This window comes from Engystomops pustulosus, chromosome 5 (genome assembly GCF_040894005.1).
Source record: "Engystomops pustulosus chromosome 5, aEngPut4.maternal, whole genome shotgun sequence".
NCBI classification, from domain to species: Eukaryota; Metazoa; Chordata; class Amphibia; order Anura; family Leptodactylidae; genus Engystomops; species Engystomops pustulosus.
This window is the reverse complement of record NC_092415.1, coordinates 87,819,316-87,844,478: the sequence shown is the minus strand read 5'-3', so window position 1 is coordinate 87,844,478 and position 25,163 is coordinate 87,819,316. Positions and strand designations below refer to the sequence as shown.

Sequence of the window (25,163 nt, the reverse complement as noted above, 5' to 3'; positions counted from 1 at the left end):
TCTCCTCCTATGAAAAAAGTTTTGGAGAAGTACAATTTAATTATACGGACTCCATCACTACATAGTTATTAGCACTGGAGGTTTGGCACCTGTATCTTTACAATCATTCATCTATAACCATGTTTCCTTGTAACACAAAATAGTATGCACATTTACTACATGAAAAAATTAATTTGATGAACTAAATAGAACAGACTTGCAGCTTGTGGATATGTCTGCTAGACATCAGATTACACAAGTATTTCATGCATATAGAGAAATAGTTCTATGATGTACAATTAATAATGTGAGTTGCAATAACACTTGAAGCAAGTATCACTCAAACATAGCAAAATCTTTAATATAATGAGTACAATAACAATATTACAAATTATATGGAACAATATTCACAATAGGTGCTACACCTTCTTAAAGTGCATGTTCCTTTTTTTAAAATCGATGCAGTCAACAGCCTAAGGGTTCATTCACATGGGCGTATGTGTGGCCGCAAGGAGGTGCACGGAGTGATACGGTGCCGTACTACCGTTCCGTACACGGGGAAAAGATAGGAACGGGTACTGCTGGGCAGGCACACGTTCGTGTGAATGTAGCCTAAGATAGTGATGGCCTATAATTTCTTAAAGGGGCTTTCTGGGCTTAAAATATGCAGAACATATGCACAGAATAGGCCCTCAATATCAGATTGGTGAGAGGTAAAAACCCTTACAGATAGGCTGTTCCTAGCAGCTGATAAACAAATTCCCTATGGACCAGGTCACTATAAATAATCTTCAATTCATATGCATTTGAGCTGCAATGGCTTGACAATGACATATGCTGTCTTCTTAATATTCCCTTCTCTTTTTATCCTCTAAACTGTGGGAATCCTGGCCTGTGAACTCCCACCAATCTGATACTCATGACATATCCTAAGGATTATTCAGAAAATTCATTTAATATAGTACTGCATAGTGATCATTCAGATGGCTGTTCATGTAATATGTTATTGGCCAGCTTGTTGCCTTAAAGAAGAGGGTACCAAATGGTTTACCTACTTCTATGATGTGCATTGCCCCAAAAAGGGCATGAAGACTTTAAGCTTTAAGACCTTTTAGCTTTAAACTAAATATCTAAGTAAAAATGAGCTTAAAATGGGTGCAAAGGTGCAAACAATTCCCTTATAAAATATTACAACTAAACATTCAACTTTTACCAAGATAACAAAAAGAGGTGACAGTGTTACTCCATAATTGTTCATATCACAATCACTACAAATAACCATCACAAACAAGCCACAGTCATCACATACTAAGAAATACCAACACTATACAGCAGCCAGTGCTTCTGGTAATATTCTTATTTAGTCCTAACAACTCACTATGCGTCACTGCACACCACATTGAATACAATTTTGTACAATACTGAAATTTCCTCATCCCCATTCACACAACAATGTTGTCCATTCAAGAAATAAGCAGAATACATTTGTAAAAAGTCCTTTCTATGGCCATACCTTCTATGTTTTGGGCTCTGTTATGGGATTAGTATGCTAATATTAAATTGAACAACACGTTTTTTGATGCAGCTTTGGAACATATTGCTGAGGTTCACCATGCAGATGCAAAACTGATACACTTATGTCCGCTATCTCCATTATATTGTATCAGTAAACTAAATTCTAATACCCCTACCATCATGATATTGGATCAAAATTAATGTATCCCTCCGTATTCTGTACAAATCCTACAAATACAGCTGAATTTGTAGTGCTGGCCTTAAAAAATGCCAATCTTTTGTAAAATGTCTATTGACAAAAGCCAAAGCTAAGTCGCTGGATCTTACTAATGTCTTATGCATTTAGTGTCCTTGCAAAACTCCATGCAGGGACCACCAAAAAACATTTAATGGGGTTTTCCCACGAAACAAGTTAGGCCCTATTCACAGGATAGGGCCTAACTTGCTGATCCACACTTTACTCATCCATAAGCTCAAGAGATTGCCTTATGAGTACCTGTCTTGAAACTATCAAATATTGAAACAGGGACTCTGTAAGTCCACAATATGCTTTGTTACATATGTGTGGTGATCAACAATCATTCTTGTATATCTTTCATCAAGGAATATACATGAGCCTATTTTCTCAAACTTTAGTACTAATATAAAACTTTTCACACAGTGAAATTTGTGGGTGCCTACAGCGGTAGGAGCAGTTATCCAGATGGGTGCCATGTAATGCATTTTCTCTTGCATGGAATCTGAATCTGGAAGATTCCTTGGAAATAACTGAGGCTTTCTTGTTCTTGAGTTTGGAGGTGGTGAAGCTTTGTTTACAATAAAATGGTCACCAATCATTTTTAATTCTTTTCCCTGTGGTCTTGAGAAGAAGATATTAGAGAATGAAAATGTAATGGGAGGAATAAAACCAACAATTCCAAAGCGCATGCGTTAGAATATAGCATTACTTATGACAGACCTAGTCGACTTACAGAGGACCTGTCACCCCTAAAAAAGGCACTAGGAACTGCTTACTAAAGTAAGCAGCTCCTAGTGCTACCCCATTTTTAGCCGTGATAACGGCTAGCCTTTTGAGAACCCACCAATAAAGCTAGCCGACACTGCCGCGCAGTGAAATGAGAACACCTGACCACTTTCAGCATGAGGGGACGGGACTAGGAGCTTCATACGGCAGTCACCGCCGGCCTATGGAGTAGGAGGGGTGGTCCGAGGAAGAAGCAGCGTCTCAGACCCCTCTCGTGCTTTGAGCATGGTCCGGCGTTCCTATTGTGCTGCGTGTCAGTGTCTGCTAGCTTTATCAGAGGGTTCCGATAAAGCTAGCAGTTTATTACTGCTAAAAATTGGTTAGTGCAAGGACCCAATTTATGTGATTTATTAAGTGATGCATTATGGACCAAGAGATTTTTACTTTGGGAGCAGAATAAAGTTTTTAGGGTTTCCATCTTTTGTGTCACAGGACGTATTTTTATAGTATTTAAGGGTTACATCTGCATTGTACCGTTCCCAAAAATCCCTACAATCTGCTAGCACATATATTAAGGTCTATAGGTCCTTGGACCACTATATCCCGGCCATTACATGATATCAGTAAAGCGTATACCCGTGCATGATAAATGACCTCTGTGGTGAGAATGGAAAAGACCCATATGTGCTGCAATTTGAAACTAGCTTCACAATTCCCGATGAGAACATGAACGACTAATTTAATTTCAACCGGAGAGTACTAGACCGGAACATCAGACATTCACCGGTAATGTAAATATAGGCTAACCAATCTAAACACAAATTACATACATTTACTTTTAAACTCATGTCAGTGTAAACCTTGTTCAGACATAACAGATTTGGTCACTGCATTTTGACTCAAAGTATGGAACGGATTCAAAGAATTCTTTCCACTCTGTTTATTTTCCCTTTATAACTTAACTCCTTAGTGACGTGGCCTGAAAAGGCTCTAGTGACCGGGCATTTTAGCTCATTTTCGTACGCAGTGGTTTAAGGGCCATCATTTTTTTTTTTTTTTTGCATGCTGCCATAAGATTTTTTTTTCTAAGTTTTATTTGGAGTTAAAATTGGAAAAAGGCTTTTTTGTAATGTACAGTACATATTCTTTTTGATGTTCAAATCAACTCAAAATGAACATTTTTAATGAATTCTCTATTTTGTTTTGGTCGTTTTGATATATGATATGGATAGTTTCAGGCAAACGGGGCGAACTATGGGGGAACTATATTGGGGTACGCGAATGTATTTTTAATGAATATTTATTTATATTTTTTTGTGTGTTTTTACTTTATATGTCCCCCATGAGGTCACAAAAGACGCCTGGGCTACATTTTCAGTTTTTTTTTGTTTTCCTTTTTTTTTTTCTTTTACAAGTATTCCCTTGTAACTGCTCTTGCTCCTCAGCTAGCGCAGGAGAAGTAAAAACTGCAGCGACGTCAAACTCCAGATCTGCACGCGCTGATGTCTAAAGTCAATGGGCGGTCCATAGGGAGTTAATTACATGACTTGCATCGTTTCTGTAGTGACATCCTCTCACGTGACTTGCAGGTCATATGATCATCCTCAGTTTGCAGCATCTCTCTGTAGACACCGCACCCCTTATCTCCTCCCACTGTAGACACCACACCCCCTTCTCTCCTCCCTCACTGTACTCCTCACACTCTCCTGCTTGTGCTCTCTTTCTCTATGTCCCCACTGCCTGCTGTTATGATCTACCTCTCCTGTGCTCCTATGATTTCTGTCCTTCATGAACTTGTTTCCCCATCCTATCTTTCACCTCCCTGCTTCCTAATGCAAAACAATGAAAGAAGCCGCCAGTGATGGGGGAGGGGTGGAGAGATGGGGATTGTGAAAAGATGGCAGTGTGAGGAGAGCAGTGAGATGTGCAATGTGAAGATAGGGAGATAAAATGAGGAGCACAAGGAAACTAGAAGGAGAAGAAATAGTGAAGTAAAAGACCAGAAAGACATGTTGTCCCAAACGACTTACAAGGTTCCTTTTAATAAAAATTCCCCCAAAATGTAAATGAAACCAGGGCATACAAGGAATGCTCGGAGATATCTTCTCTAAGGTTCTGATTATATAACATGTAGTGATTCATGCAATGTACCAAACTCTTAATGTCATATACTACGATATATTTTTATATATTTACATATATATATATATATATATATATATATATATAGATAGCAGTATATAAACTTGGGGTGGTAATAGGCCAACACTTATGTACCACTTTTATATTCAGCTCATCTTATTTCAGATTAGATGCTGGAAATACCAGCATATAAAACAGGCATTATTAGACATGCATTGAGAAAGCCTCAGCGAGGATATTATAGTAAGTATGTCAAATATCACTGTGATATAGTAATAGTGCAGAAGGTTACATATGTTCCATTACTTCATTAGCTGGACCTATATTATTGCTCCTGCAGGGACATGCCATAGCTGGAGATCTCTATTTTGAAGCTGAGAACAATATTTATAATTATTATGTACGGCAGTAAACTGAACGCTGTATGTTAATGAACGTAGAAGAGCCATATTTATCATGTACAGTAGTTCAGTGATGAGTTCTGGACATGTTCTGAGTCATAATATGGCGTCCGCATAAATCTATTTGTCTACATGGCTTCCAATGAAACAGATTCAAGGCATAACTATTGCAACCAATCACAGCGCAACTTTCATTTTTCAAAAGCCTTTGAGAAATAAAATTTGTGCTGGAATCAGTTGCTATTGGTGACAAAGACATTTTTGTTTCCCAGGTTATTTTTTTCATCAAAAAATTATTGTGCTGTGATCCTTTAAATGTTTTATGATGGAGTTACTTCTACAGAAAAATAACTCCTCATTATATAATTTTATGGAATGAAAGGGGAGACTAATATACAGTACCTGTATCTCCCTAATTGGAAATCATAGAAATCTTGTCTGTGCCTCTTGAATCTATACATTAATCCCTCAGAAGATGCTCCTGTGAGTCCAGCCTGTAACTATTTCCTGTTTGGCTGCATACAATGGCTAAGGTTTTGTACTCATATTATTTGTGAACTATGTTTGACAAATGCACTAACTTATATAACCTCATTATACTTAAAGTAATGAAATGTTTGTTCTTATTGGCCAGTAGACATATTTCAAGGTTTACAATGAGATAGGAAACACCGCTAGCTATTTATCTTGTCAGAAATGATGTCATCAATAATCAGCATGTCACCATTTAAAATCATAAAAAAAGAGATACAAAAACAATTTGGCACATATAAGCCTTTCACCATTGCCTTTTATCCACAGCAGTGGTACAGTATTCTGGGGACTCCAATGTCAGCGTCCATAGCTAAGAAGAACCTCCTGTAGGGTGTACATGATGATCAGATTAGAGCCCTAAAAGATTCCATAACTATTTGGTATCATATCTTGTGATATAATAAAATCTTCAGGAGAACAACACTGTCCACCACTGCCATGCTCACATCACTAGAGGACTAGAAGACCAGACCGGTTCAGCAAGGTGTAGACAATGTACTGCTCCTTGCCTGTGACTGAGGCACGTGAGGTGCTAGACAATTTATTAGTGCAACAGCTTAGCGATCGGAAGCCACTTTTTCCGAAGAGAGGATCTTCTCTAAGTGTTAAGTTCTGCTGAGGGTCACTCTTCGGATATTGTTTTTCATTATTACACAATGGGTAGTGGTCCGCACTACAACATTATGTGTATAATAAAACATGTGCATGTACTTTCCTTCTGAACTGATCCACCTGGAAACATATTCCTTTACATATTTCGGCTCTAAATGTCTCATAATGTTGCAAGAACACGTGAAAAGGAAATGATTACAGTTAACACTGTCTGTCCCGCTCCAAACACCAAAGCTTCTAGAGGTGCCATGTTCTTTCCTGCAACCTGGTAAATGCCGGCAACTGCTGCACCTGTGACAAGATAAGATGACATATTATCAACAAGATGCAAACATATGGCTGGTAAAGCATCCTCTGAAGTGAGATTACTGTATGTAGACCCACAATTGAAACCAGCATTGTGTGGGTTACTTTATACCCTTTCCAAACCTTCTGTTCCTGTGTCTTATCAGTCGGTTTTTATTTTTATGAATGCCAGCTTCTCTGTGCACCAGCATTAGGGTCATGACTGCTGGTGAACCTGTTGTATTTGTTCCATGCTGCAGTGAACCAACTAGCATCACTCCATTATATAAGTACTGATATCCTTTACAAAAAGAAGGTGATGACATAAGAAAACCTGCGCACCAGCAGCCACGGCCCCATTACTGGTGCGCTGATAAATTTGCAAAAGGATAAAAACAACATTTTCTCTAAAATGAAAGATTTCCTTCAAACAGAAAAGGTCTGTCTTGAAATCTTATAAACCAGCAATGGTTTTACTTTTGGGTAAATTTGAGGTCGTCTTCATCCTTTAATTTTAATAGGGTTAAAAAGGGCACTATTGAAGGTAAGTATCTAGAGACAGAATCCTTCTAAAGTTTTTCATAAAGAACATTATACATCATAATGGGGTTCAAATGTAGGGTCTAGTAGTCTTTGTGTTACAATTATAATACACTGAACTACATAAATTGTATTATAATAGTAATCATATATTTTCATTTTAACAAATCCACATAGGGAACTGATAAATGAAAGAGAGCAAAACTGAAGTCATATATTTGCTTACTTTTTTCAAACTTTGCATAAGTCAAGAATAGATGAATGTAGAAAACATGTCCCATATCTTACGGAGAAAAATACACAGTTCTACACGTGTAGAACAGCAGCTAGGTCTCACCCAGAAGTTCAAAGAGAGCTGAAAATCACACATAGAGAATACAGTGCAGAAAACGATGCTTTAAATTAAGCATTAAAGGAAATTAAAATAATAAGACCCAAACAGAAGTGAAAAGAAAAAATAACTGTGAAAGTCGTATAAAATTAAGCATAATGCTGTTTTTTGTGCAAATATTACAGCTGATGTATTACTACATCACGCTTCGGCTGTGGGTGTTTGGAGTGCTCTCCATAGCCGGCGAGCACCCAACGGCAGAGGTCGCACCAACATTTTTCTAGTAGGGTAATAATACTCCTCTTACTATTTTTGAGGAGTATTTTTAGCCGGGAAGGAGTATGAAATTTTCAGTAATACAAGTATATAACTCATAGCTGTATAGAATGTTGATAGACGCTATTTATATAAGAAAATCATGTGTCAGAATCTTTTGTTTTTAAATAGCAAATTGAGGCAGTTATAGTGATTTTACATCATGCATTGGTCAGACTGGAGCTGACGCCACCAACCCCACAGCCACACTGCTACTGCTGCCCCCTGAAACCTCCCACCACCAGACTGTGGCTAACGCCGCTGACACCAAACGCCAAGACTGCGGCTAACTCACACTATTTCCCCCCTTCTTGTGCCGAGTCTGCGTCAGACAGCGCCGAGCCCCAGCGGCCAGACTGAGGCTGACACTGCAAATCCTTGATGGTTGCTTTGTAAAAAGCTTTTTTTAAAAAATAAATTTTATTTAATTTTTTTTGGTGTGTGTGTTTTTGAATCTTTTTTTTATTAATTCAATTTGCATCTGTCATTTTTACGTATTTTTAGATACTGTTTATGCAGATCACATATAACAGGGATCTTATGGTGATCCCAAAGGATCACTGTTATCAGTGCTCCAGTCACATGACCTTCTAGCCGAGGTCACGGGCTGCAGGAATCCGCTGCAGTCGCAGGCAGGATTAGGGGAGGGAGAGAAAACTCTCAGGCAGATTTATACCCCTGACAGTTTTTTTTAAAGAGTAAAACTGCATACACAAGAGATGCTGACGTTTGTATAGGCGTTAACGCGATCTCTGGGAGAGGGGATGTCATCTGCTACCACCTCAGCACCTGCCAGACATGCAGTCTCATGTAAAAACACCTCATGCCACCTCAGCACCTGCAGACATGCAGTCCCATGTAACATACACCTCATGCCACCTCAGCACCTGCCAGACATGCAGTCCTATGTAACATACACCTCATGCCACCTCTGCACCTGCCAGACATACAGTCCCATGTAACATACTCCTCATGTCGCCTCAGCACCCGCCTGACATGCAGTCCCATGTAACATACAGCTCATGCCACCTCAGCACCTGGCAGACATGCAGTCCAATGTAACATACACCTCATGCCACCTCAGCACCCGCCAAAAATGCTGTCCCATGTAACATACACCTTATGCCACCTCAGCACCCGCCAGACATGCAGACCCTTTTAACATACACCTCATGCCACCTCAGCACCCACCAGACATGCAGTCCCACGTAACATACACCTCATGCCACCTCAGCACCTGCTGGACATGCAGTCCTATGTAACATACACCTCATGCCACCTCAGCAACCGCCAAACATGCAGTCCCATGTAACATACACCTCATGCCACCTCAGCACCTGCCAGACATGCAGTCCCATGTAACATACACCTCATGCCGCCTCAGCACCCGCCAGACATGCAGTCCCATGTAACATACACCTCATGCCACCTCAGCACCTGCTGGACATACAGTCCCATGTAACATACATGTCTTCCCGGACCTTACTACAACCATCATATCCCCTCCTGTGAAGCCCCCTCACCTCCATACACATGTTTGCACACAGTCCCCCTAACAGTTCTTATTGCAGGCAGCCATTAAAGCTCTACCTCCTGCACTGTGAGGAGACTGCGTAGTAAGCCGCAACCCCTTTCCCGGGGGCTTAGCCCCCTCAGTCCCTTTAATTAGTCCTGTGATTCTGTCCCTGCAGGAGACAACAACTCTGGACAGTAGATGGCCGCTGGTCACATATCGACATCACATGTCCTGCACCTGCCTGGGCAGGTCATGTGATCAACACTAAATCTGGTTGTAGTCGGTTGGTTACAGTGCATCCAGTATGGCCAGAGTTGTGGAGGATGTCATCTCAGTGAGATAATGTACAGTGATTGCCAGAGGTCGCACTAACATTTTTCCAGAAGGGTAATAATACTCCTCTCACAATTTTTGAGGAGTATTTTTAACCCAGGAGGAGTACGAAATTTTCATTAATAAATATATAACTCCTAGGCGTATATATAGTGTTAAGAGACGTCTATAAATACAAGGAAAAAGTTACAGCTCCTGTTTTCTGTGCTTAAAAGGGTTTTCCCACAAATTCAAGTTAGGCCCTATCCACGGGATAGGGCCCAATTTGAGTTCTTGGGAAAACCCCTTTAGGGCGCATTCACACGATGCGTTGCGTCACGGTTTTTTATGCCCCCTCCTCTTCTCCTTGGCACGAAACGCATGCCTGCACGGCTACGGCCTGGCGGGCATACGTTTGTGTGAATGCAGCCTTAGGGCGCGTTTAAAAGTTGCGTTTTGACCTGCGTTTTCATTGCGTTTGAAACGCATTACAACAGCTGAGGAGAGGCGATTTGCCTAATTACATCACTGTTAACTATGCGTTTTGTAAACGGAAATGTTAACGAGTACGTTAACATAGCATTTAACATAAACGCTAATGTAATTAGGCAAATTACCTCTTATCAGCTGTTGTAATGCGTTTCAAACGGCTGACGGCGGCCCCCAGACCAGTCTGGGGCTGATGCTGCTGAATTTTTATTTCATTTATTTTCTGTGGTTTGGGAACATAACTCTTCACAGGGACACATTTAGAAATGGAACACATAATATACTTAAATATAGATCACAGATAACAGTGATCTAATGGTAAGAGCACATTGGATCACTGTCATCAGTGATCTGTATACAGAGACATGCAGAGAGGATGCACAGCATCTTCCCTGCATGCCTCTCATTGTATACAGGGCCTGCTGTGACAAGGGGCCGATTATTATCAGTGACAGTACACGATCGGGATGTCACATAGGCAGCACGATCCTGCTACTGGTTGCACACAGTTTGGAATGGGCAGATCAGGAACACAGCCCCGGCAATAGATATGCCCCAACCCCGCACTAAGCTCCTCCCCCGCCCCTCGGCTCGGACAGTGAGCAGGAAGTCCCTCCCTGTCCTGCCTCCAGACACTGAGCGCTGCGATCCTGCAGAGAATATTTTGCAGGATCGCAGCCGGCACCGTCACCGCTTGGAACCGGCAGCCCACATTCAGACATGACGCGTGCAGAGGCGTTATTGCGACCTCTGGTGATTGCCATCATTACTATGGTAACAGAGCAGGACAGTCTGTTACATCATCACTGGGAGCAGAGCATAAAAGGGTGGAACTGTTACCGAGAACTAAAGGATCATGGGACTTTCAGGGCGGCCATACAACTCTGCCTACTTGTGAAAGCCCATAACATTTTTTGAATCATAAAATCAAACTATGTAAGCTCCATTTTGTGACTAATGACACTGAATTTTGCTATATTCATTTATTAATAGAATTATGGTTTTTTTTAAAGTACCCTAATAGTAATTTTTTTTTTTAAGTAAAAAAAAAAAAAAAAATAAAAAACAAACCTAATAATAATAAAACCTAAAAATTCTAATCAGCCCCTTTTCATAGAACTGTTAAAAATAATAGTAAAAATCCTTGTTCCCAGCGTTTAACCCAGTAATTTAAAATAGCGTCTAAAATAGAAAATGCCACTTTTTAGCCATTTCGAAAAATATTAAAAAAATGTATAAAAATTGATCAAAAGGCCGTATAGTCCTTACTATGGTAGCATTGAAAACCTCATCAAGAGTCGCAAAAAATTACTCCAAACAGTGCTCCGTACACCAAAGTATGAAAAAGTTATAAGCCCCTGAAAATAAAATGAAGAATTTTATTTTTGTACAGGAGGTTTTAATTTTTGTATTAAAACATTTAGAAATTTATATAAATTTGGTATCCCCGTGAATGTACCAACCCAAAGAATAAAGAAGACATGTCATTTGGGGCACACAGTGAAAGTCATATCGAGCCCACTAAAAATTGGCGCAAATGCATTTTTTCACCAATATCATTGCCTATGGATTTTTTTCCCCGCTTCCCTGTATAATATAGTCTGTTTCTTTACAAATGAAGTAGAATTTCTTAAAAGAAGTATATTAGGAAAATGTTTATGACACTTCCCCACACAATATCAAAATAATTTGAAATTAATTATTTTTTTAAAGCTTTCCATTTTCTTCAAAGTCTTAGCATACCGTTTTTTTAAAGGTCAGATGACATAACAGAAACAAATCAGGGTTGCTGAAATCTGAATATTTATAGAACACTACTGGGGGAAAGGGATTTTTTTAGCTAATGTGTGAGTCATTGAGCTCAAGTTTAAGACTTTGGCTGTACTGTAGTTAAAAACACTTGTTTCTGCAGCTTTAGAAGTACAGTTCACCAACTGTGAATGCAATATTAAATACACAAATGAAAAGAGAGGATTACATAAAAATGATTTCATTTCTCTGTACATTTCCTTTTGAGGATAAAGAAATTTTAAACAATTTATACAATTTTACAAATCCCTCAATTACCAGCTACCTATTTCTGTCAATGCTTTACACATTTTATTTTAAGTTGTTAAAAATAAGACATGGTTTTTTAGTTGAAGAAGTTGTAAGTTGAAGGAAAACATGACTAATGACTATTAGGACACACTGCTTTTTGGAGCGAGAGGAACCAATACCAGGGTAAGGCGCATGGTTTTGAAATACGTTGCACTATGATTTAAGATATGACACCGTAGTATAATGGGCATGAAGAAAGCAGTATTTACAGCAGATGGGATGGGTATTGATCATGTTCTCTCCTTGATGACATCAGTTTCCTGTTCTTACTTTAATTTACTCAAAAACTGCAACACACTTTTAAATGACCTCCTAGCCCTATGATGAGTAAGATGTTTTTTGAAGATCTGTGTATCAAACAAACATAGTGGCAGAGATTTATTATGCATTATCTGCCATTTTCTGGTGGAGCATGTGAATCTCACCATCCCTGCCAGTTCTGCAGATTTTCCTTCATGTGGCAAAAACCCGGAGGAGACTATAGAAGAAATTTCCACCAGGTCGGACCTCTTCTAAACAGATTGCAATTGATCTACTAAGAGAAATTGGGGCAAATAATTCTAAAGGCAATAGAGTCACAAGAAATTCACAATGGAGATAAGGGTTTGGAAAGTTATGAAAATGTTCCGAAAGTGCAAGTGCTTTATTTGATGTTCAAGAAATATGGCAAAGGGGTTGCTTGGTGGGATAAAATGGCACTAAAATCAGCATTGCTCACTGACCCACTTCTGCCATTAGGGTACTGTACATTCATAACTGGTGCTAATTTCTATGTAGGAAATCAATAGTGTATTCCTGAATTTCAATCATTGTATTGGTAGGATTCTTAGGTAGAATGCTGTGAGTGTGCTGCTGTCACCATTTGCATTGAAAGTCAAAAGCTGCAGCAAAAATGTATATGCTGAAGCATGGAAAATCACACCACGGGTCAAAATGTTCTTCAGTTTTTCTTTTTAAAAAAGTTTTAATGCAGTTCATTTGAATCTCATGCACTCCACTGCTACTGAACATCCACAGTGAATACATCCGCATTGCATATCATTCCAGGTCTATATCCTGGAGGTGTCCCAGGAAATGGAATTATATGTCTATAGCTAATTACAGGCCCTTTTCTTTGTGTTGAAATGGGCCCAGGAAGTAGAGAGCATGGGAGGGGCAAGGGAGGGGAGACCTTAGTAATTTGGTCATTCGTTCCCCTATTTTAAACCATTTAGCACAAATTTTATCCACTTTATCATTTTACAGGTTAGCATTTTAATTGTTCACGTAATACACATATCTCCAATAAAAGATTTTTATGAATAAAATATTGCAATGTAATATATATTTATAAATTTTTTGCTTACTATCATGAAGGATAACATCATGGTATTTTACCTTTTAATAAAATTTGAAGCATACCATGGTGTACTGTTTTTTGCCGCGTGTAGCTACAGTAGTAACAGCCATAGTAACTGCTATGGGGTTCACAGTATCACGGGGCCCCATCATCCAACCTGACACACTAAAGAGTGGAAGATGTACACCATTATATACATATTATGCTACACATTGTTCATAATAATATGTACATAACTGTCAGGATTCGGGATCAGTGGATCCTCTGGATCCCCGCTGGAGGTGGTACTAGCCGACACATGGGACCGGAATCTAAGTAGCACCTGGTCTTCACCAGAGGCCTCCACAAAGTGGGAGGGGCTTGCTGCGGCAGGGTACCACCAAGTCGTTCCACAGGTGTGACTATGCCGCGGTGGCAGCCGAGGTCAAGACCCCCCCCCCCCCGCAAATAATGATGTTGCCACCGTATCCTGCCCTCAGATATATTGCATTAATAATACGGACAACCAATTTGTACGACATGTTGACCCATATTAATCAAAAGTGGGGCAAACTGCCTCACACATGTGCAGGGTGCGCCAGAGAATTGAATACTGGCATATGGTCTCCAATTATCTGGCACACTGCTCTGAAAGTGTGCACCATTTTATTTTTGGTGCACCTTTAACACAAAGTCTCTTGAGTTGCTGTATTAAATGTGTCTCAAACTACATCTAAGCACTTTCACTCCCCTTTTGGTGTACATTTTTTTGTTGTGTGACACAGACACAACATTTTTTTGTGGTGCAGGCAGTTTATAAATACATGTGCCAGCAAATTGCATGTTCATTCTAGGTGCATCTGACATATGTAAGGATAGGCCTTTTTAGAGCTAATCCTTTACTACACTCTATCTTTATAATCTTTTATCGTGGCAATATGCACATTTTTAAACACGCTACTGGGGCGTGGAGTAGCCAGAGCTGAGGCTAAACAGCGTGGCTATTCCACGCCCCAGTAGCCTCTTTGATCCTCCTACCCAGATATCTTGAGCATGTAGCTACGAGGAGCTGGAGTTCAGTAGCTCTGTCTTCGAAACTGAGATCGCGCAGCCGTCGGCCTGTGTTCCGTGCATGCACAAAACTCCGGCTTCGTGGACGAGTGTGCGCAGATCCTCATAGCTGTGCGCTGAAGGTATCTGGGTAGGGGGATCAAATAGGCTACTGGGGCGTGGAATAGCCACGCCATCTAGCCTCAGGTCTGGCTACTCCATGCCCCATTAGCCTCTTTAGAAAATTTACATATTACCCTTATAATTGATTACAAAACATAGAGTGGAATAAAGGATTAGCCCTAAAAAGGGCTATTCATACACACATGAGATGCACCTACCACCGGATCTAACTTAATAGGTAGATCCGTGGTGGAAGGTTTCCTTTAATGTATACTCTGCACCCCATCTTGACAGAAAAATTATTTAAATGTAGATACGTTTGCTAATTTATTAATTAGCAAACATTAAATTATCTCAAGCTCAAAGACAGAATTGTGGCAAGGCACAGATCTGGTCAAGGTTACAAAAGAATTTCTGCAGCACTCAAGGTTCCTAAGAGCACAGTGGCATCCATAAACCTTAAATGGAAGAAGTTTGGCATGACTACAACTTCCTCAACCTGGCCACTAGTCAAACTAAGCAATCTTAAAAGAAGAGCTTTGATGAGAAAAGTACAAAGTAATCCTAGGTTCCTGTGGCTGAGCTCCAAAGATGCAGTAAGAACATGGGAGAAAGTCAACTAATCACTGCAGCCCTCCAGCAGTCTGGACTTTATGGCAGAATGTGCCGATGGAAGCCACTGAAGGACTCCCAGACTATGAGAAATAAAATTCTATGGTCTGATAAGTCAAAGATTAAACTTTTCGATGTAAATACTAAGAGGTATATTTGGAGAAAACCGGCACTGCTAATCACCTGCCAAATACAATCAATACAGTGTCACATAGAGGTGGCAGCATCATGCTATGGGGGTGTTCTTCAGCTGCAGGAACAGGATGACTGGCTGCAATTGAAGGAAGGATGAAAGCGGCCAAGAAATTTCCTGTATGAAAACCTGTTCCAGAGTGCTCCTGACCTTAGACTGAGCTGAAGGTTCACCTTCCATCAAGACAATGGCACACAGCGAAAATAACAAAGCAGTGGCTTCAGAACAACTCTGACCATCACCCAGCCAGAACCTTGACATAAACCAAATTAAGCATCTGTGGAGAGACTTAAGAATTGCTTCCACCAACATTCACCATCCAACCTGAGGGAACTGGAGAAGATTTGCAAGGACAAAGCATATGATTTCTATATCCAGGTGTGAAAAACTTGTCTCATTTATAAGAAGACTCGTAGCTGTACTAGCTCAAAAGATGCCTCTACTCAATAGTGAGCAAATGTTCTGAATACTTATAGCCATGTGATAGTTCAGTTTTTCTTGTTTAATAAATTAGCAAAAATAAATACATTTTACATTTTTATGTCAAGATGGGGTGCAGAGAGTACATTAATGAGTCAAAAAAGAACTTATTTGATCTTACCACTTGGCTGAAATGAATAAAGATTGAAAAATGTAAAAGGGTCTGAGTACTTTCCGTGTATGTATGTATAGCAACCCCCTCCCCTACTAACACACTCACCCTTCCCAACTCATAATACACAAGCTCCCCCTCCCCCAACAATACACACAATCCCCCCTCTCTCACTGACAACACATATGGCAATGCGTGCGATCCATAACCAGCACACAGTGGGGCAGATTTATCAAGCTGTCTGAAAGTCAGAATATTTCTAGTTGCCCATGGCAACCAATCACAGCTCAGCTTTCATTTTACCAGTGCTCATGAAAATTTTAAACGGGAGCTGTGATTGGTTGCCATGGGCAACTAGAAATATTCTGACTTTCAGACAGCTTGATAAATCTGCCCCAGTGTCTTGCATTAAAAAAACTTAAAACACTGGGTGCTGGTTGCGATTGAGCTGAGCCCTGTACCCGGGCATATACAAATGCCATGTAGGCCGCACCCAAAGGATTGATAGTTTGCAACAGAATTTGGGAATTTAGGATTTAGCACGGATTTCACTTTCACATTGCAAATAGTGAAATCAGCAAATTTGCAATCATTAACTGGCGCTCTGTGGTTAGATACCCAGTAAATAGGTAACTTCACAATACGGTTTTTATCTCATAAGTGGATCAGATTCATAAAATCTTATCCACTATGCTGCTACTGTACATAATCCACTAAACCCTAATGCACACAAATCAAGCTGATTCTTCTCTATGCTGAGAATTAGCCTGTGTGATCCAGTTTTTTCACGGATCCATTCATTTCAATGGGTTAATTAGTTTGTGAAAACAGGCAAAATAAAGGTACAAACACATTTTATTACAGACCATGAACTGCACATATGCCGATAACTTGAGTGTGCATGTTAGCTTAAACATAAAGGATGATATTTATCATACACCAGCGCTCTGCGCTCTATCTGATATATCTGCTGGCCACACTGTGCTGGCGGCCAAAACTACGCCAGGTTGCGTAAAAACCAAGGCACAGAAGTGTGTCAGGAACGCCCCTCGCTGGCCATAGAGGGGGCGTATTCGCAAGAGTAATCACAATTTCTTTGCATGAGAAGTTGCGATTATTTTAGTGCTGCTATGCCAGAAAACTGCCTGTACTTTAGAACAACCTCCTTCATTATCCCGTTATCCTGTGCCACAGCCAGACCTCTGCACACCCCTTGTCACGGTTCTGACTGCCAGGAAATGGTTGCAATACACATAATGTGGAGTGTTGTGCAGTGTTTTTGGAGGACTGCTGACACTAAACTTCCTAGATGTGACTATAAGAAGATAAAGATTATACCAATGATAGATTTTGGTATATAAATCTTAAAAGTCTTTACTTACTAGTGATCATTGCTCCGGTGACAGAAGCTAGGAACCCAATGCTGACCAACACCACACATATCAGTCTCCCCTGCTTGTGCCTCTGCAGCATGACAAACATCAGAACTCCTGCTGCTCCATGGACAAAGAGGGACGAGAAGAGGGCCCATAGGAAGACCCAATACCACATCTCTGAAAGAAAAGCAAAAAGTTAACCAGCAAGTCTACAGATGCCATATGCTACGTGTATTTTAAACTGGAAGCAAATATTAGGACAAAATCAGTATGAATACCAACATCTATCCTACATTCATTAAAATCTCTATTGCAGCATTTATACTAGCAGAGAGCACCATAATTTGATACTAGTGACTCATATTTATGAGTCAGAAAATTCTCCCTATTCTAGACTGCCTTGGATTTTGGTAGGTAGGTGAGAGCACAGCTAACAACAGGTGAAATAAAACTGGATAAAACTGCATTTAAGGCTTATAGAAATGATGAACAATTTTCTGCTCAGTAAAAAAGGCACAAATATTTGGTCTTGAAAGGAAGAAAGAAAAGAAGATAACAGAACATCGCAGAATATCTGTAAAAAAAAGGTCAAAAACTCATCAATGTACTAAACTCATTGGGTGTCCCAATGTCATCAAACTACTTCATTAGAATACTATGAGGATACGATTGGCAACCCATTTTATATACAATGCAGTATTACATAAAGGGAACCTGTCACTAAAGACATGTTACAGAAGCCCATCACACCTGCATTGCAAATATGCAAACAACACATCACTTGTCAATGCTGCAGACTGCTCAGATCTTGCCCCCCAGCTTTGTGCTCCTGTACTGCTCCTCCCCTCCTGCTCCTTCACAGAGTTCACAGCCTGGTGAGCTGACATCAGTGGGAGAGGGAGGAGCTGTACAGTAGCACAAAGGTGGGGGCCAAGATCTGAGCAGTCTGCAGCATTGACAAGTGATGTGTTGTTTTTTGAAATGAGCAATCTGCAGTACAGACACGTCACATGTTGTTTTTTGAAATGTATCTGAACCAAAGCCCAACCCCTGGGACTACACAAAGGATTTTGTCAGGGTGCAAGGTAAATTATAACACACATTTATATTGTAATGCAAATGCTTAGAGAAAGCAGAAAGGCATATTTTCAATGCAGGTGTGATAGCCTTCTGTAACCTGTTTTTAGTGAAAATGAGGTACCTGGTGACAGATTCCCTTTGAGGGTATACATGATATGTTTTAAATCTCATATGCTGATTGAACCTGTCGCCAGGAATGTAATTTTTAGCTGGTGGCAGGTTCCAATAGCCTATGCTATGCTATGAATTTAGAAATGCTGGGGGATGGTGCAGCAATTGATTACTTCTGCCTGTCAGGGACAACACAGTGATGTAGTGAAGCAGTGCATATTTAGAGTGAGGAGAGCGCCAGGGCAGCCACAGGAGTGACAGAGCCTCATTATCATAATTTTATAATTGTTTTTTTTCTCCAAAACCACTCAGTTCAGGGATTAAACAAGATATATTTCTGCATAAGTGTAGCTACAGCATTCTGTAGGTATATTTACTTCATAATGCATAACAGCAAATCTCCTGTGAATTTTACACCATTTTGCATTTTTCCATTTCCACTTCCCAGTACAAGGGATGGAATATAAAATACAGTCAACAGGAAGTACAATTTGTTACACAAAAAACAAGCCCTTATCCATATATATATATATATATATATATATATATATATATATATACTGTAGATATATATATATATACACATCGGAAAATAAAAATGTTATGAATTTATGAATGTAGAGAGTGATGAACAGAAAGTAAAATTGAAAAAGCCTATCAGTGGAAAGGGGTTAAAATGCCCCCTATATCACATGATATAAAGTTTACAAAATCTGTGGGATAATGGGTTTTTGGTACTTGAGGCCGCCTCCACACATAGGATTTTGGTTGTGTTTTAAAACAAAATCCAAAGCTTCACCCCTGATCACATGTTCAGTTAACATTACATTTTGAACGTGTTAACTAAATGCGAAGAAAATGCAATATGATTTCTACATGTAATCGCAGGTGGAGCCTTTGGATTGCAATTAAAACGCCACATGTGAACGTTGCCTGGGGGGCTCTGCAAACATGTGTCAAGGGCTCAGCAAACATCTGCCCTGCAAATGCTCGATGGCTCCTACCCTTCCGCGACCCGCCATGCGCCCAGACAGCAAGTTAAATCCACATGTTGGTGGTCCTCGTAGAATATATTCGTGGATGCATTTAAACTTTTATTGTACTTAAGTGACTAAATTTTAGGGCTAAATGAACATATTAATGATGAAATTAGTAAATTCTAAATGAAACCGTCATTTTGTTTGAAGATCTGTAAAATACACAAAGGGTTAACCAGCCTCCTACATTCTATTTTGAATAGTTTTAGGGGTGAAGTTAATAGAATGGGGTGATATGTGGGGGTTTTCTATCAACAGAACTTCCAAAACCCCATTAGAATTAAATGGTCCATAAAATAATTGATTGTAAAATTTTCATGAAAATTTTAAAAAATGCTGTTTGAATTGTAATCTTTCCAGCATTGTAATATAACTAAAGGACACTTATAAAATTATGCAAACAGAAAGCTGAGATATGGTAAATGTTAGTTAGTAACTAATTTGGGTAATAAGACTATAAGTTTAAAAAAACAGAAAATTTGGAATTTTGAAAAAAGATAATTTTTTCAAAATTTTTACCAAATTCACATTTTTTTCATAAATCAATGCTAAATATATGAACCAAAATTTCCCACTAACTTGATGTATAACATGTCACGGAAAAACAACATCAAAGCCACCTGGGTAAGTTAAAGTCTGCTAAAGTTATTACCGCATAAAGTGATACATGCAAGTTTTGAAAAATAGGCCTTGGTCACTAAGGGGTTAATATATTTCTCTCAACTTCCCATGCATAACCATGCTCAGTTGTACATATATACATGTACAGTTGTGCATATATGCATATACATCTACACACATTACATATATGTACAACTGGGCATGGGAAATTGAGAGAAATTAGCTGTAGCCAACAAAAATGTGTTAAGAATAACAATGATATGTAAAGTGGGCCGCCTATTATTTGCAAGACCTAAGATAAAAGATCTGAATCAGGATGCAGATTAGTTAAAAGAAAGCTCCTATTTTGTAAGCATTGATTCTGCTGGTAACAACAATGGGACCTTGTTGCTCCCAAATTCTTACAACCAAGTGACAGAGCTAGAGCCAGTACTGGGGAAGTGTATTTTTTGGGCAGAGCTATGGAAACCCCTCTACATGTATTGGGGCCCATTTGTTCCGTTTATACTTACAGTGACTTATAAGTTCTAAATTAAATTGTTAGGCAATGTATGCTAACCGCGCTAAACCGGCATCAGTACTAATGTAAAAAGGACGTCTCGCTGCTGGTGGCTGAACTCACGGCTACAGTGTAAAATGTAGATGACAACGAAGTAGTATGAAGAAATAAATAATTAATATCCACATGCGCTGAGATTACTGTCACAAAGATGGGAAAGACCAAACATGTATAAGACTCTGCAGCTGTGTGTATACCTACATGTGACCTCACACAGTGTGTATAATGCTATAGGCAAAGCAATGACCAGTGTGACAGATCTGCCTAGAGAGGGGGGTGGGGGAGTCGTAGAGAAATTATATATGCATTATCTCATTTTTATTTGAAACAAAAGAGTCCTTGTTAGATTTTATTAAGAATTTAAAGAGGACCTGTCACCCTAAAAAAACATACTAGGAGCTGCTTACTAAATTAAGATACCCCAAATGTAGTAGTGTTTAAATTGCTAGCTTTATCGGAACCTTCTGATAAATCTAGCAAACACTGCAGTACCATACCCACGGAGCGTGGACCAAGCTCACAGCGATCCGTCGTATTCAATGGAGCGGGCCTAGGAGGCAGTGACTGCTGCATGAAGCCTGGCAGTCACCGCCGGCCTATGGTGTGGGAGGGGAGGTCCAGGGGAGAAGCAGAGCAGAAGGCAGCACCTCGAACCGCACCCTCATGAATACACCAGACCACTGTAAGTTGGTCTGGCGTTCCAAGGGTATAGCGCAACAGTGTTTTCTAGCTTTATCGGAGGGTTCCGATAAAGCTAGCAGTGTAACACTGCTACATCTGGAGTAGCGCTAGGAGCTTACTTTTCCTAGTGCGGTTTTTAGGGTGACAGGTGCTCTTTAAGTAAAAATGATTCTTTTTAAAAAAAATTTCAGCCATCTAAAGTAATTTGTCTATTAACTCTTTAGACCTTACCATTTAAATATAAAATGATATTATAGTATGGTAGATACATATGTACTTCATTCCCCTGCCCCTGGTCTGGTCTTTATGTGAGTAAATTATGTTTTTTGCCTTTTTCAATGTAAGTACATATTACAGACCTGCAGTCAGCATATACAGGCATTTAGAGTGTGAGGAATTTCCGGTGCTCTCTGGAGCACCCATTATGTCACGGTGGGCAGGACTATCTTTTACGGAAAACTCATGGAATAAAGCTGCCAGCCAGAGCTCCTCCACTATGTATCTGTTTATCTGTCTCAAATTTCATTAATACTATCTAGTACCCAGCCCAGGACATTTAATAAGTGAGGAAGATCAGTCATTAGAAGCAAAAGTTCTAATACATCTCACATGGATTTTATGTCGCTCTTGTGCCCCTCAGCATACTCAGGTGTAGTGATCAAATGCTGTGTATAGCTCTTTAGGTAGATCTGTCACATGTGTCATTGCTTCACCTATAACTGTACATATAGCTATACACATACCTTATGTCACACGTGTCATCACTTCACCTATAACTGTACATATAGCTATACACATACCTTATGTCACACGTGTCATCGCTTCACCTATAACTGTACATATAGCTATACACATACCTTATGTCACACGTGTCATCGCTTCACCTATAACTGTACATATAGCTATACACATACCTTATGTCACATGTGTCATCGCTTCACCTATAACTGTACATATAGCTATACACATACCTTATGTCACACGTGTCATCGCTTCACCTATAACTGTACATATAGCTATACACATACCTTATGTCACACGTGTCATCACTCCACTATAACTGTACATATAGCTATACACATACCTTATGTCACACGTGTCATCACTTCACCTATAACTGTACATATAGCTATACACATACCTTATGTCACACGTGTCATCGCTTCACCTATAACTGTACATATAGCTATACACATACCTTATGTCACACGTGTCATCGCTTCACCTATAACTGTACATATAGCTATACACATACCTTATGTCACACGTGTCATCGCTTCACCTATAACTGTACATATAGCTATACACATACCTTATGTCACACGTGTCATCACTCCACTATAACTGTACATATAGCTATACACATACCTTATGTCACACGTGTCATCGCTTCACCTATAACTGTACATATAGCTATACACATACCTTATGTCACATGTGTCATCGCTTCACCTATAACTGTACATATAGCTATACACATACCTTATGTCACACGTGTCATCGATTCACCTATAACTGTACATATAGCTATACACATACCTTATGTCACATGTGTCATCGCTTCACCTATAACTGTACATATAGCTATACACATACCTTATGTCACACGTGTCATCACTTCACCTATAACTGTACATATAGCTATACACATACCTTATGTCACACGTGTCATCGCTTCACCTATAACTGTACATATAGCTATACACATACCTTATGTCACACGTGTCATCGCTTCACCTATAACTGTACATATAGCTATACACATACCTTATGTCACATGTGTCATCGCTTCACCTATAACTGTACATATAGCTATACACATACCTTATGTCACACGTGTCATCGCTTCACCTATAACTGTACATATAGCTATACACATACCTTATGTCACACGTGTCATCACTCCACTATAACTGTACATATAGCTATACACATACCTTATGTCACACGTGTCATCACTTCACCTATAACTGTACATATAGCTATACACATACCTTATGTCACACGTGTCATCGCTTCACCTATAACTGTACATATAGCTATACACATACCTTATGTCACACGTGTCATCGCTTCACCTATAACTGTACATATAGCTATACACATACCTTATGTCACACGTGTCATCGCTTCACCTATAACTGTACATATAGCTATACACATACCTTATGTCACACGTGTCATCGCTTCACCTATAACTGTACATATAGCTATACACATACCTTATGTCACATGTGTCATCGCTTCACCTATAACTGTACATATAGCTATACACATACCTTGTGTCACACGTGTCATCGATTCACCTATAACTGTACATATAGCTATACACATACCTTATGTCACATGTGTCATCGCTTCACCTATAACTGTACATATAGCTATACACATACCTTATGTCACACGTGTCATCGATTCACCTATAACTGTACATATAGCTATACATATAGCTATACACATACCTTATGTCACATGTGTCATCGCTTCACCTATAACTGTACATATAGCTATACACATACCTTATGTCACATGTGTCATCGCTTCACCTATAACTGTACATATAGCTATACACATACCTTGTCACATGTGTCATCGCTTCACCTATAACTGTACATATAGCTATACACATACCTTATGTCACATGTGTCATCGCTTCACCTATAACTGTACATATAGCTATACACATACCTTATGTCACATGTGTCATCGCTTCACCTATAACTGTACATATAGCTATACACATACCTTATGTCACACGTGTCATCGCTTCACCTATAACTGTACATATAGCTATACACATACCTTATGTCACACGTGTCATTGCTTCACCTATAACTGTACATATAGCTATACACATACCTTATGTCACACGTGTCATCACTTCACCTATAACTGTACATATAGCTATACACATACCTTATGTCACATGTGTCATCACTTCACCTATAACTGTACATATAGCTATACACATACCTTATGTCACACGTGTCATCGCTTCACCTATAACTGTACATATAGCTATACACATACCTTATGCATGTTTGGTCTTTCCCATCAGTGCTGCTGGATATTACCACATTGTGTTACTGTATCTATTGTAAGGCTACTAAGGTCTGAGATGAGAGTAATGAGTCTGCTCCTGACCTATCACTGTGTCCATTGTCTCCACGTATACAATGATGTGAGTAGAGGCTTATTCACATGGGCTGGTTCTGAGCACCCAGTGTGGACTAATGTGGGCCCTGGTGCCATGCAGGAGGCCTGCTGTGCCACTCACCGGTCAGGGTCCTCAGCACCGTCCCGTGTGCCCACAGGCTCAGCACTTGCTGTACAGATAGGTTGATCATTGACAGGTCCTCCTTCTCTGCCTTCATTGTGCTCCTCAGCCGGCAAGGTGCTGGGGGAAGAGGGAGACGTGGGGCTCCCAGACAGCTGCTCCTCCTCCTCCAGGAGCAGCACAAGGAGCTCAAGCAGCAAGAGGCCAAGCAGCGATGGCCTGGGGATGAGCGGAGGGCGCAGCTGGACTGGGGAGGAGAAGCAGCCTCGCAGGGGAGACATTGAGGAAGAGGGCTGCTGCTGCCAGGTGCTCCCTAGCTCTCACTGGTGACTAGTGAGGCCCCTCCGTAGCGGGCAAGCCGCTACCAGCTGCCCTGTGTGTGAAGTGCACGGAGCCGAGCAGCCAACCTGCATCCTCCAGCACCATCGTCCTCATCACATGTCTCCTCCTTCTCTCATCATCACCCCAGCCACCATCATCATCCTGGAGGAGGAGACA

At 40.0% G+C, this 25,163-nt stretch overlaps 1 protein-coding gene across 1 annotated transcript; it reads right to left on the bottom strand.

Annotated features, from left to right (window-relative positions):
- Nucleotides 1–315: 315 nt before the first annotated feature.
- Nucleotides 316–25,163, bottom strand: TMEM170B (transmembrane protein 170B). Its single transcript, XM_072152597.1, has 3 exons — nucleotides 24,666–25,163; nucleotides 17,306–17,476; nucleotides 316–6,438 (listed from the first exon to the last, which is right to left on the bottom strand). The coding sequence occupies exons 1-3, from the start codon at nucleotides 24,760–24,762 to the stop codon at nucleotides 6,308–6,310; spliced, it is 399 nt and encodes a 132-aa protein (XP_072008698.1). The 5' UTR covers nucleotides 24,763–25,163; the 3' UTR covers nucleotides 316–6,307.

What these genes read in the sequence shown, in the direction of transcription:
- TMEM170B (XM_072152597.1), bottom strand. Translation starts at nt 24,762, where the DNA reads ATGAAGGCAGAGAAGGAGGACCTGTCAATGATCAACCTATCTGTACAG. An exon ending in GGTGCTGAGGACCCTGACCG is followed by an intron (nt 17,477 to 24,665) that starts GTGAGTGGCACA and finishes CTTTTCTTTCAG; the next exon opens with AGATGTGGTATTGGGTCTTC. An exon ending in CACCGGAGCAATGATCACTA is followed by an intron (nt 6,439 to 17,305) that starts GTAAGTAAAGAC and finishes ATCTTGTCACAG; the next exon opens with GTGCAGCAGTTGCCGGCATT.